Source organism: Marmota marmota, unplaced genomic scaffold (genome assembly GCF_001458135.2).
Source record: "Marmota marmota marmota unplaced genomic scaffold, marMar, whole genome shotgun sequence".
Classification (NCBI taxonomy): domain Eukaryota; kingdom Metazoa; phylum Chordata; class Mammalia; order Rodentia; family Sciuridae; genus Marmota; species Marmota marmota.
The window spans coordinates 20,569,338-20,583,078 of NW_026000185.1; the positions used below are offsets into that span (position 1 = coordinate 20,569,338).

The 13,741-nt window shown below is 42.0% G+C and overlaps 1 protein-coding gene across 6 annotated transcripts in view; it reads right to left on the minus strand.

Annotated features, from left to right (window-relative positions):
• Window positions 1-136: 136 nt before the first annotated feature.
• Tmem219 (transmembrane protein 219) overlaps window positions 137-13,741 on the minus strand; it is a 40,986-nt gene continuing 27,381 nt past the window's right edge. For 2 of the 6 annotated variants that reach the window (XM_048789778.1, XM_048789776.1), the window contains exons 2-6: window positions 12,421-12,619; window positions 12,141-12,330; window positions 3,878-4,107; window positions 2,146-2,315; window positions 137-492 (exon numbers count right to left, since the gene is read on the minus strand). In XM_048789778.1, coding sequence (XP_048645735.1) covers window positions 2,178-2,315; window positions 3,878-4,107; window positions 12,141-12,330; window positions 12,421-12,585 — 723 coding nt within the window. In that variant the 5' untranslated portion in view covers window positions 12,586-12,619 and the 3' untranslated portion in view covers window positions 137-492; window positions 2,146-2,177. Of the gene's footprint in view, window positions 493-2,145; window positions 2,316-3,877; window positions 4,108-12,140; window positions 12,331-12,420; window positions 12,620-12,992; window positions 13,552-13,572; window positions 13,594-13,625 lie in introns of those variants that run through there. The other 4 variants (XM_015491276.2, XM_048789777.1, XM_048789775.1 and 1 more) reach the window with 4 other exon arrangements.

The window sequence follows — 13,741 nt, forward strand, 5'->3', positions numbered from 1 at the left end:
TCTTTGCATATGAATATTGGGTAAATTCTATTGGTCGAATTTCTTAAGGAAACTAAGGCACTGCAGGATTGCATGACTTATTCAAAGTCGCAGTGCGTTTATGTGATGGCATTTCCACTATCTGACCCTCCAAAAACCAGCTGTAATTATCAATTTTATTTCATGGAAGAAAGGCATAAAAATGGCAGAGCTAGGATCAAAATCAGGTGTTTTCCAAAGCCAAGTCACAACCTGGAAAGAGTTGTGTATATGTTCTATGCGAACCTGTATCCCAAACTCAAGAGTCAACAGGGAAAAGTCCCTCCAAACCTCCCATGCCTGTTTACTATAAAATTCCTACCTCAATTCCAATCCCCAATAAACACTTTAGGCCACACTGGGCAGGAAAAAAAAAAAAAAAAAAAGCCTTTTATTTTCTCCCAAATTCTAGCTCTTCACTTTTTGTAAGGTCTCTTCTAAGTCAGAATCAAGGCCCAAGAAGTTGATTCACACCTGTAGAGAAAGGAAAACAAAACAGGACAGGTCAGAGACTCCTTAGGTGGGGTGAGTACAGACTGATGAAGGAGCAGACAGAGTGACAATTAGAGACAGACGGGTATAGACTCAATCCCACTGGGGCAGCCTCAGGACCCTAGCATCTGCCACAGGCCAGAAAGCTCTTCTTTTCCAGTCCAAGCCTGAGAAGGCTCCATCATTTCCTGTCCCAGGTAGGTGTCTGAGGCAGTGAGGGTTGGCCCCAAGCAAAATTTGCAAAATTGATCTTGAACTTCCAGTTCCTCTGGCTGGGCTGTTTCCACTCCTCCTACAGTCATTTCCTAGGGCACAGCAGCAGCTAGAGCTGAGAACAGTTTAAGAGCTGAATGCATAACATATGGCTCTCAAATTAAGAGACTGACCTGACAGGGTGAAGATTTCTTGCAGAAATATTTTTTTCCTTTGATGAGTTGACATGAGAACTAGTTAGCAGATATGTCCTCCACCCCCTGCTATCTTTGTAAATCTAATTCCCTCCAAATATCTTGTTAGTAGAATTAACTTTTTATAAATGCAATGATGAATAAATGGAAGAGCGAATGTAAAATGCCCAGGCACACAGTGTGTTCCTAGTAAATGGGCATCATTAATTAGATTCTTTTCAGATGTTCTAATCAAATTTACAAAACTTGTATTAAACTTGTATTAAAATTTTAGGACGGGAGCTGGGGCTGTAGCTCGGTGGTAGAGACTTGCCTTGCATGTATGAGGCACTGGGTTCGATCCTCAGCATCACATATAAATAAATAAATAAATATTTTAAAAAAATTTTAGGACAAGCCAGGAACAGTAGAGCACACCTATAATCCCAGCAGGTTGGGAGGCTGAGGCAGGAGGACCTCTCAAAGCCAGCCTCAGCAAAAGCGAGGTGCTAAGGAGCTCAGTGAGATACTGTCTCTAAATAAAATACAAAATAGGGCTGGGGATGTGGCTCAGTGGTTGAATGCCACTGAGTTCAATCCTCAGTAGTGCCCCCCACCAAAAAAAAGAATTTCAGGACAAAAGCAAGGCAAACATCATGCATATCCAGGAGGAATCATAAAAGATGAACCCTCTTAACTCACCATTCTTGCCAAAAATCATGGATATGAACTACAGCCATGGATAAATCTTAAAATCAGAATGTCACTTGAAAGAAATCAGTCACCAAATAATATGTATGATTCCATCTTCAAAAATAAATAAAACCAAATCTCATGCATAGTTGGAATGCATATTTGGTGATCAGCTATAAAGCAAAATAGTACTTCCTTCTAGGGAGAAGAATGTCATTACCAGGAAGGAAGGGACCAGAGGATAAGGGCTTCTAGGATACAGGTATTTTAAGAGTAACTACTTTATAATAATTTACCACGCTGTACTGTTGAGGTTTTCGGACTTTTCTACAGGAATGTTAACTATTTTGTAATTAAAAAAAAAAAGTAAAAATAATAAGAAAAATGTTGCATGCTTATGGTATAAATGATTCCCATTCCCTATGAGGATAGATGGAGCTTCTTGAGGACTCAGAGCAATATTTATGGATAGATTCCAAGGATCTGTTCTACCCCAGTTACAGTTGCCACCCCCACCCCTCTCATATTCCCACAGGACTAGAGTAAAGAACCTCACCTGAGAACAAGGCAGGAACTAGGCCAGTGCCCTCAGAGCCGGGTTCTAGACCAGTGGGACTCCCGGCGCGGGTGGAAGCACACAGCAGTGACACAGCAGAGAAGGCCACAGAGGAGAAGCAGGAAGAAGCCCAAGACCAGCAGCCTGGAACCACACAGAGCCAGCTCTTCCTAGGGGAGGGAGCAAAGTGGGAAGGAGAAATGATGGAGAGGGGACAGTGGGGACTTGTCCCTTTGGAAGACATCTTGACCCCAGCCCAAGAGCTGTGGAGAGAAGCCCCCATGAGGGGGAGGCCTCTCAGCACCCAGGGAGGGAGCAGTTAGAGGGAAGACATTACTTTGATGCAAGTTAACATTTGTCTTGGATGGTTAACAAACTAATTTCTTGCTCAGCCACCAACCTTAACTCTCAAAATGATTCCTAGAGATAGGAAAATTCACAATTATCTACATTTGAAAGACTGCAAGCAGTGCCAGGTTCTGCTCCACCCAGGGTCTCTAAATGTGACAGCAGAGGGTACTGCAGCCATCTAAACTGTCTCCCTCCATCTCTCAGCTAGTCTCTTCTACCCAGCACTAGGTGGGCTTCTCTCTCCTTCAGAGCCTTTACTGGCCCTTATGATGCTAGGTGTAGCATCCCAGCCTGGCTTTCACAGCCCCATCAGCCACTGTGGTCTCTCCTGCCTCTTCTAAGACACCTAAGCCCCTCATTTTGGAGCCCCTCAGAAAACGGACCACTTTTTGATCCCTGAGAACACTGTGCTCCTGTATCTTCCCTTTCTGGAACTCTACTGAATTCTCTGTCCAAACCTTCATTCTTCTTTTTTTTTTTTTGGTCCTGGAGATTGAACTCAGGGTTGCTTTACCACTGAACTACATCCCCAGCCCTTTTTATTTATTTATTTATTTTTGAGACAAGGGCTTGCTAAGTTGCTGAGGCTGGCCTTGAAGTTGTGATCCTCTTGCCTCAGCCTCCTGAGTGGTTGTGATTACAGAGCCCCCAGCCAAACCTTCATTCTTTAAAGGTCCTGATGGAACACAACACATGGATTGCAATCCTGGCTCTGCTACTTAACTAGTTATGTGGCCTTAGGCAATTCACTCCCTCTCTTTAAACCTGTTTCTTCATCTGTAAAATGGGATAATGATACCTACCTCAAAAGGCTGTTTTAAGATCAAATGAGATAATGAACCTGAAAGCATTCTGTACATTATAAACTTTGTATATTATAAACAACTATACACAATTGTCTTTCGTAAGTGCCACCTTCCCTGGGAAGTGCTCTTCATAAATGTTCAAGTTAAATTGCTGTATGCTTGGTATTTGAATAACACTCTGCTCACATTTCAATGATAGCAATTAGCCCCTTCTGCCTCTTATTACAGCTTCTGAATTCCTCTGAGATAGAGATCATGTTTTATCTTATTAAAGACAACAGTAAATAGTTGTCCTTTATCAAATCTCTATTATGTATGGGGCACTGTGCTGAGCATTTTGCTGTCATTCTCATTCAATCCTTGTTTGATAGAATGAAGATATAGTATATGGTTTTGTTTTACAGATGGGAAGCTCAGACTCAGAGAGGTTCAGATACTTACCTAAGTCACACAGCCTCTAAGGCAGGGTTATAAAGCCTGTACTTTTTCTATTAGGTAAAATTGCCTTCTGGAACCTCGAAGACACAGCAACCCACCATTCTACAAAATCCTGAGGACGGACCTGAGGCACTTACTGAGGTGAGCAGCTTGGTGAGCACAAGGCCCTCGTGGCTCCAGACTCTGACACACTCCTCACCCATCTTAGGACTCAGGGTGGAATTTCCTGCTCCCTCTTCTGAGCAGGATATGGGTGGCTGGCTGGAGGGCAGGATTCCTGGAACAGTGCTAAAATATAGACAGGTTCCTGGAGTCCTCTCTGTGGTCACTCTGGCTGTGATGAGGATCAGCTCTCCCGCAGAAGATCCTGGGAGAGGCACAGGAGAGCAGATGGGGAAAAAGAAGCAGAGGGCAGGAGCTATCTTCAGACTTCTGTTTGTTCCTAAAGCTTCCTACAAGACCAGGAGTTTTGGCATTAATCTCATTCAATAAAGTACTCTGTACACAATGCCATTTATATCTTTGAGAAATGAAAATGGCTGCCTATCAATATAAACACAAATTAGCTGAAATTAGTTTAAAATCAACTCCACCATCATACTACTACCTCACAAGATCGTAGTGAGACAGGCAGACCCACACTGCTCATGTCATTGTGTATAAATTAACCTGTCCTTTTTAAGAGAGCAACTCCCGCTAGGTGCCAAAATTCATTAAAAGATTCACACCTGCTGGATACAGTGCTCATGCTTGTAATCCCAGTGACTCTGGAGACTGAGACAGGAGGATCGCAAGTCTGAGGCTGGCCTTAGCGAGACCCTGTCTCAAAATAAAAAAAAATTTTAAAAAGGACTGGGAACGTGTGAGGCCCTGGATTTGATACTCAGCACCACATAACAATAAATAAATAAAGATTAAAAAAAAGTTTATACTCTATTTTATTTAATCTTTTTTTTTTTCAGTTGTAGATGGACAGAATGCCTTTATTTTATTTGTTTATTCGTATGTGGTGCTGAGGATCGAACCCAGTGCCTCATACATGCTAGGCAAGCACTCTGCCACTCAGCCCCAGCCCCAGCCCCAGCCCCTACTCTATTTTAAATTAGTGGGGAAAGGATAGCCTATTAAGTAAATGGTTTGGGGAAAATTTCCATGTTGAAAAGAACATAGATTGTTATCTCGCACTATAAAATAAATGCAGATATATTAAATAATCATACAAAACTAAAAATAAATTTTAAGCAATTATTAAAAGAAAATACAGACTATTTCCTAATTTTAAGGAAGACCTTCCAACAAAGGACAGAAAATCTAAAATCTTTAGTAAAGGACAAGAACAATATACCCATCTTCATAAGGGTTAAGGACTTCCATACAACAAAAGATAAATTAAAAACAAAAAAATCAAGTTAACAGATTGCCTGAAAACACCTATAATGCACTTAATTAACAGAAAAGTTTAGAATCTAATAGAATAAAGATGTACACATCAAGAAAAAAAAGACAAAAAAAAATGAGGGGAATGTAAAATGGTATAGTCACTGTGGAAAAATGTATGGTAGTTCCTCAAAAAATGAAATGGGGGGCCGGCTGGGGTTGTGGCTCAGTGGTAGAGTGCTCACCTAGCATGCACGAGGCACTGGGTTTGATCCTTAGCACCACATAAATGTAAAATAAAGGTATTGTATCCACCTAAAACTAAAAAATAATTATTTTTTTTAAAAAATGAAACAGAAAATATGATACAAAAAAAAAAGAAAAATGAGCAAAGAATACAAACAGGTAAACCAATGACCTGAAAATGTCCAATAAACCCATTAGAAGAAACTCAACCTCACTAGCAATTAGGAGAAAATAAATTAAAAGAATCAGGTAATTCCTTTACCTATTAAATTAGTAAAAATTAAAAAGATGAATACAGGAATTTTTGAAGATGTGAGGAGGTAGGCACTGTCTAAATTATTATTTATCTGTGTCTATGGCAATTTAAGTGGGCTCAGAATATGTCCATCAAGTGCGGACCACTTTTACATTTGTTTTCTAGACTTCTGTATGTGCTCATCCCACAACAAAATGAGTTTTAAAAAAGCCAGCACAGAAGGCTGGGGATGTGGCTCAAGCGGTAGCATGGTCGCCTGGCATGTGGGCAGCCCGCGTTCGATCCTCAGCACCACATACAAACAAAGATGTTGTGTCCGCCGAAAACTAAAAAATAAATATTAAAATTCTCTCTCTCTCTAAAAAAAAAAAGCCAGCATGGGGCTGGGGTTGTAGCTCAGTGGTAGTGTATTTCCTTTGAATGTATGAGGCACTGGGTTTGATCCTCAGCACCACATAAAAACAAATAAATTAATAAATAAAAATATTGTGTTCATCTAAAAAATCTTTTTAAAAAGCCAGCACATCTGGCTCAGGAGGCTGAAACAGGAGGATCGTGAGTTCAAAGCCAGCCTCAGCACAAGTGAGGCGCTAAGCAACTCAGTGAGACCCTGTCTCTAAATAAAATCCAATATAGGGCTGGGGATGTGGCTCAGTGGTCTAGTGTCCCTGGGTTTAATCCCTATACCGCCCTCGCCCCCCAAAAAAGGCAGCACCACATCCACCTGTAATCTCAGCAGCTTGCAGGGCTGAGGCAGGAGGAGCACAAATTCAAAGCCAGCCTCAGCAACTTAGTGAGGCCCTAGCAATTTAGAGAGATCCTTTCTCTAAATAAAATATATAAAGAAGGGCTGCCTCAGAGTTTAAGTGCCCCTGGGTTCAATCCCCACTACCAAAAAAAAAAAAAAAAAAAAACAAGGGAGGCATATTCTTTGACTATGTAATTCTACTTATGGAAATGCAAAGGAAAGGATTAAAACAAAAATGCAAAGCATATCAAAATATTTATTGTGATTTTATCAAGAATTAGGAAACAATAGATGTTTACTAAGGAAAGCATTAACAAATGCGGGCCTGATCATTTAATGGATCAATTTATAGTCATTATCACAATGTTGAAGATCATGTAGTATTATGAAAAACCACTTACATGTAAGTGAAAAAAGACAAACACAAATCAGTATAGACACCATAATTACCACTGAAAAATATATGTATAAAATTTGGTAAAAAACTTTTCCCCTTTCTTTACATCACCCCGATGGAATCAGTCACCAAGTCTTACCAATCCCAGATTTCTAATGTCTCTCTCAACTCACACCTCTGGCTTAGCTCAGCTTTTCTCATCACTGCTTTATTGCAGTCACTTCCTAACCGGTCTTCCTGTCAGCTAACAGAGTGTGATCTTTTTTTAAAAAAAAAAACAAACAATAAAGTTCTACTGCTTTCCTGGTCAAAATCTTTAAGTATGCCCAATGTGCTGCATAAAGCCCCATTACCTTTGGTTGCACACAAGATCCTCCACGGGATCTTGCCTCCGTCTTCAGACCCATCTCCCACTACTCATTCAACATTCCTTCTCCTGTATATACCAGCCAAACTGAACCTCTGGAAGTTCCTAAACATGTCATGCTGTCCTTATGTTTGCCATTTCCTCTGGCTGAACTGTATGTGACTAAGCATTCCTCAGGCTTTAGCCTAGGCACTGTATCCTTGGGAAAGTCCTTTTTTGCTATCCCTGCTCCATGGGCCCCTCAGTACTCCCACTGTACCTTATGTTCTACCTCACATACTGAAAGGTATTTATTTCTATTCGAATCTTTATCCTTGCAAGACTGTAAGCAACTTTAGGGGAGGACCCATGTATTACAGATCTCTGTATTTCCCATGTCTGATATTAGTAAGTGCTCAATAATTGTTACATGGTTGATACAATCACAGATGATTCCTCCTACCCCCGTAAAAATCTTTGTTTCTAACCATTATTAAAAGAATAGGGCAGGGCTGGGTTTGTAGCTCAGTGGTAGAGCATTTGCCTAGTATGTGTAAGGCCCTAGGTTTGATCTGCAGCACCACATAAAAATAAGTAAATAAAATAAAGGTATTAAAAAAAAGAATAGGGCTTCTTGCAGAAACAGAAATTAACAAGCTATTCCTAAAATTCATGCGAATGAAAACTCAGGGGATCTGGAATAGCTAAGACAATCTTGAAAAAGAAGAACTGAGTTGAAGGACTCACGTTTCCTGACTTCAAAACTTACTATGAAGCTACAGAAATCAAAACAGTGTGGCACTAGCATAAGGATAGACATATAGATCAGTGGAATACAACAGAATCTCAAAATAAACAATGTATCCATGGTCAATTGGTCAATTTATTTTCTTTTAGTTTTCTTTTTCTTGGTTCTGGGGATTGGACCCAGGGGCACTTTACCAATAAGCTAGTTCCCAAGTCCTTTTATTTTATTTTATTTTTAATTTTGAGACAGGGTCTTGCCAAATTGCTGAGGCTGGCCTTGAACTTGGAATCCTCCTGCATCAGCTTCCCAAATTGCTGGGATTACAGGCCTGCACCACCACAATGGGCCAACTGATTTTTCAATATGGTGCCAAGACCATTCAGTGGGGGAAAAGAACAATCTTTCCAAAAAATGATGTTATACAATTAAAGATAGACACATGCAAAAAGAATGAAGTTGAGCCTCATACATAAAATGAACTAAAGATGGATCATAGACCTAAACGCAAAAATTAAAACTATAGAAGAAAATACAGGGTACTAGGTGCAGTGGCACTGAAAACACAAAGAACTCTTATACCTGAATAATTAAGACAAATCGCATAATTTAAAATATAGTTAAAGACTCTGAATATATGTTTCTTCAAATATACATATAAATGGCCAAAAGCATATGAAATATCATTATCAATCTTGTTAGTTCATCAGGAAAATGCAAATCAGAATCACACTGGTTAGGACAACTATAATAAGAAAGACAGATAATAACTAAGTATTGGTGAGGTTGTAGAGAAAATGGAAATCTCATACTGGTGAAAATATAAAATGCTATAGCTGTGTGGAAAACAGTTGGGAAGTTCCTCAAAAGATTAACCATAGCATTATCTTATGTTCTACTTGTAAGTACACACACACACACACACACACACATGCAGGTAAATACTAGGGATTGAAGCCAAGGGTGCTTTACTACTAAGCTACATCCCCAATTCTTTGTGAGACAGAGTCTCAATAATTTGCTGAGGCTGGCTTCAAACCTGCAATCCTACTGCTTTAGTCTCCCAAGTCATGCCCAAGTCACCACCACGCCCAACTCATGTTTATTTCAAGAGAAATGAGAACATGTCCACACAAAAACCTACAGTGTTCATAGCAACATCATTTATATTAACCAAAACCTACAAACAACCCAAATGTTGAACACAGAAATGATGAACACATAAATGAAAATGTGGTATATTCATTCAATGTTGTTCAGCATAAAAAGAAATGAAATACTGATACATGCTATAAAATGGCTGAACTTTAAAAACTTTATTCTAAGTGAAAGAAGCCAGTCACAAAAGACCACATATCATATTAAGTGTCCAGAATAGGCAAATCTACAGAGACAGAAAGTAGATTAGTGGTTGCTCAGGGCTGGGCGATTGGGGTGGGGGGAGAGAAGGAGAATGACTGTTAATGGGTGAACAGTCTCTGGTTGATGAAAATGTTCTAAAATGAATTGTGATAATCACACACTAGTGTGAATATATTCAAAGTCATTTAAATTTATACTTTAAGTAGGTGAATTATATGGTATGTGAATCAAATCTCAATAATGCAGTTAAGGGCTGAGGTTGTGGCTCAGGGGTAGAGCACTTGCCTCGCACGTGCGAGACCCTGGGTTCCATCCTCAGCACCACATAAAAAGAAATAAGTGAAATAAAGGTATTGTGTCCAACTACAACTAAAAAATAAATAAATAATGCAGTTAAATGTTTTTTTTGTTTGTTTTAAAGTAGAAAGAATTGCCAGGCTTGGTGGCACACACTTATAATACCAGCGACTTGTGGGAGCTGACGCAGAAGATTCCCAAGTTTGAGGCTAGCCTGGTTTCACTTAGTGAGACCCTGTTTCAAAATCTGAAATAAAAAGGGCTGAGGATGCAGCTCAATGGTAGAGCACCCTGGTGTTCAATCCCCAGTACACACAGAAAAAAAGGCAGAATAGGAAAAACTGCCCCAAGTCTGTAAATATCTGATACATTCCTTATTCTTCTTGTTCTTTTTTTTTTCTCGCTCCCCTCAACAACCTACCACTTCACCCCATCTCAATCTGTCACTAGCATTTCCAGCCTCAACAGCCAATTACAAAACAGCAAAAGGCCACCATGTAGCCTTTTTGTGGGTTTTGTTAGAGAAGCTGGAAATGGTCAGGTGTGCACACCTATATCCCAGCTACCTGGGAGGCTGAGGTAAAGGCCAGCCTCAGGAGTTTAGCAAGGCCTTGTCTCAAAATAAAAAAATGAAATGAGCTGGGGATATAGCTCAGTGGTAAAGAATCCCTGGGCTTAATTCCTAATACCAGAGAGAGAGAGAGAGAGAGAGAGAGGGAGGGAGGGAGGGAGAACTGGAAATGTGGATTCTTTTGTGAAACCTCCTTATTTTTAAATTATGAAAATTAACATAATTAACACACACATACACACACACCAACACACCTACCAGCCTCTAATCTGCAAATTCTATTCAGCCCGTTCCCTACCCCCAACATTTATTCAATGAGATCCCAAGGACCCATTAATGAGCCTATTCTATTTTTTCTCCAAAGCTCCAAACACATGACAAAGAGGAAGAGGACTCCCTAGGCTCATGGAGATCAGGGAAGGAAAGGCCTGCAGAAGCTGCAGCACTATGGGTCTATTTTCAATGACACAGGTAAAAAAATGTGCTATTCATCATCACTAAAACCCTCCAGTGGTCCTCAGGAAGGGAGCTCCCTCAGGAAGGGGGCTCCCTGCTGGGAATGGGAATGTGGACAAGCAGCTTCACCAATATCTTTGGGGATGGCTGCAAAAGACATAAAAGCTGGAGTGGAGAAAACCCTGGCTTTTGAGCAATTTGTTTCCAACCCCCATCTCCACTAACTCTCCTGGACTTTATCCCTGCCAGCTCCCTCCGCCCACCATCACCTCTCTCCAGTCTCCTCCAGGGCTGTTCCTCTCCATTCTGATAGGCACAAACCAGATCTTATTCTTATTCTTTGTTCACATACGTGTACACTTGAACATACACAGACACATGTGACTCATAGGAGAATCTTAGAATGAGAGTATTAAATCTGAAAATTTTACCCTTCTCTCCTCTGTGTCTCTCTCTTTTTTTGGTACTAGGGATTGAACCCAGGGGTGCTTAAACCACTAAGCCACATCCCCAACCTTTTAGTTTTTATTTTGAGACAGAGTCTTGCTAAGTTGTTTAGAGCCTCATTAAGTTGATGAGACTGGCCTCGAACTTGCAATCCTCCTGCCTCAGCCTCCTGAGTTGCTGGGATTATAGGCATGTGCCACTGTATCCGGCTTTATCTCCCCATTTTTTAGATAAGAAAACTGAGATCAGATGTCACCCAGAAATTAATGGCACCTACTAGACCATACATCTCATCATTTTCCCCGAAGATTATAAGCTGTTTGGTAAATAATGGTGTCTAATATTGTTCTGCACAAAGAGTTATGCTAAGCATACAATAGGCACTTAAGATACTAGTTTAATTGAACAGAACATAGTCTCTGATATCCCTGAGGGAAAATGGTGCCTCTAAGAAGAGATGATTATAAGATGAGAAAAAACATTTGAGTTAAACCTAGCCCATATTATCACAATTCCAAGGATGGAATCAAAGAACTGCAGAACTGGAAATAGAAAGACAAAACAGAGAAACCACACTGTAAGTCAGATATGGTGGTGCATGCCTGTAATCCCAGCAGCTTGGGAGGCTGAGGCAGGAGGATTGAAAGTTCAAGACCGGCCTCAGCAACTTAGCAAGGCCCTAAGCAACTCAGTGAGACTCTGTCTCTAAATAAAATTCAAAAAAGGTCTGGGGATATGGCTCAGTAGTTAAGGCCCCTTGGTCCAATCCCCTGTACCAAAGAGAGAGAGAGAGAGAGAGAGAGAGAGAGAGAGAGAACTTACACTGTAGACAGCATGTTCACTATAAGTATTGAGTTCTTTTTTTAAATTTTTCTTCTGTTTTTAGTTGTAGATGGACACAATACCTTTATTTTATTTATTTACTTATTTATTTTTTATGTGGTGCCAGAGATCGAACCTAGTGTCTCACACATGCTAGGCAAGCGCTCTACCACTGAGCCGCAACCCTGGCCCCAGTATCGAGTTCTTATTTTAGTAGAAGTGACTAAGGTACACATAAGTTCCCAAGGTCACCAGGTTGGTGAGGTCAGAGGCAGTGCCTGGCCCTCAGTGTTCTTCCAATGCTGGGCTCCCAATCCTTCCCAATCTCACCTTTCAATCCTATCTGACTACCTGGAATCTTTGCTTGGAATGTCTGGGTCTTGTTCCTGTCTGGACCATCTCCGAAGTTCAAGGTGGTCAGTAAGCCCACGACGTGAGACCCTGGCCACTTCCCTGTGACTGTCCCATTCATGGGGCACAGGGTCATCTGTCCAAAAGATCTCAAAAAGGAAACCCAGTCCTGTGTTCAAAAGGAGGATGGGAGAGAGATGAGATGAGATCAGTAGCAGGAGCAGGTCTACAGGGGAAGGGTGAGCCAGAGGATACTCACCTGAGGGATGTCAGGGCTGCGCAGGCCAGTCCTGTGGGTAAGGAGGTAGCCACCAAGGCCCAAGCCCGAGAGGCCAAGAAGCAGCAGGATGAAAGTGGCACAAACCAGAGGTGGGTGGTGGACCAGAAAGAGATGCAAGTTGTGCCCTGCCTGGCAGCTGCCCATGGGGAGCAGAGGGGTATGGACCTCTGCGGAGAGCCTGCGGAGGACAATGAGGGAGAACTAGACAAGAGCCCACTGGTCAGGAGGCACCACCCATTTTATGCAAAGGGAAGCTAAAGCTCAGACAAGACAAGGCACTTGCCCAAAACCACACAGCCAATAAGTGACAGGACCCAGACAAGAATCCAAGGGTCTTGACTCCAAAAATTCATCTCTCTGTATCACTTAATAAATATTTGCTGCATTTCACTTTTGAAACAATCAAGGCAGAAGTAGAGCAGAGCATTCTATGCTGGAAAAAGGAGAATGAAAGGAAGAATTCTCAGCCAGAGAAAGGGGAAGCCACTGTTCTGGGATAGTGTTTGGTGAAAGAACAGCTCCAGCCAGAGTATTTCACTAGAAGGTCCCACCTTTGGAGCTACTTGGTCTGGTAGCTCTGCTACTCATTAGCCATGTGAAACCAAGTCAGTTAATCTCTGTGAACTTAATCGGAGTTTTAAGAACACCAAATCATAGGATTAAATGTCGCAGACAGGTTATCTGCTTTTACTTGGCCACGCAAGTACTCAACAGATGTCTGTTTCCTTTCTCTGCCATACTGATCTTCAAAAACCAGATGAGACAAGGCTAGAATATTGTGGAAGAAACTGAAGCTCTAGGACTTTAACATAGAAGTGGTAGGGCCAGCGTCTGCAACTGGTCTCCTGTCTCCTGCTTCCAAGTAAAGTACTCTGTTCCGCACAAGAAGCGACAGCCCGATGGGAAAGAACATCTGGAAGTCGAGGAGTTAAATGTATGGGGTGGAGGAAGAAGGAGGGAGCCACGGAAATGCAGGTGTCACCAATGCTCAGCTCCTGCCCAGCCACCCGTCCAGGCATTTCTGGAAAGGGAAAAACAGGAGGGGGGAGGGCAGAGCCTTGGGGTCAGCGACTGGTGGGGCACCTGGGCCTCCCCTCCTCCCCAAAGCCCCCTTAGGAAGAATCTCGACACCCGCATCCCTTCCGGATCTGGCGGTGTCGGGTCGGCCCGCCGCTAGCTCTCACCGCTCGGAGCCGGGCGGAGGCCAGCGCCCCCCGCGACGTCACGCGTGGAGCCGCGAAGGGGCGGGGTCGGCTCCGCGCTTCCCTCTTCCCCCCCGCCCATCCCGCCCCCCGCCAGC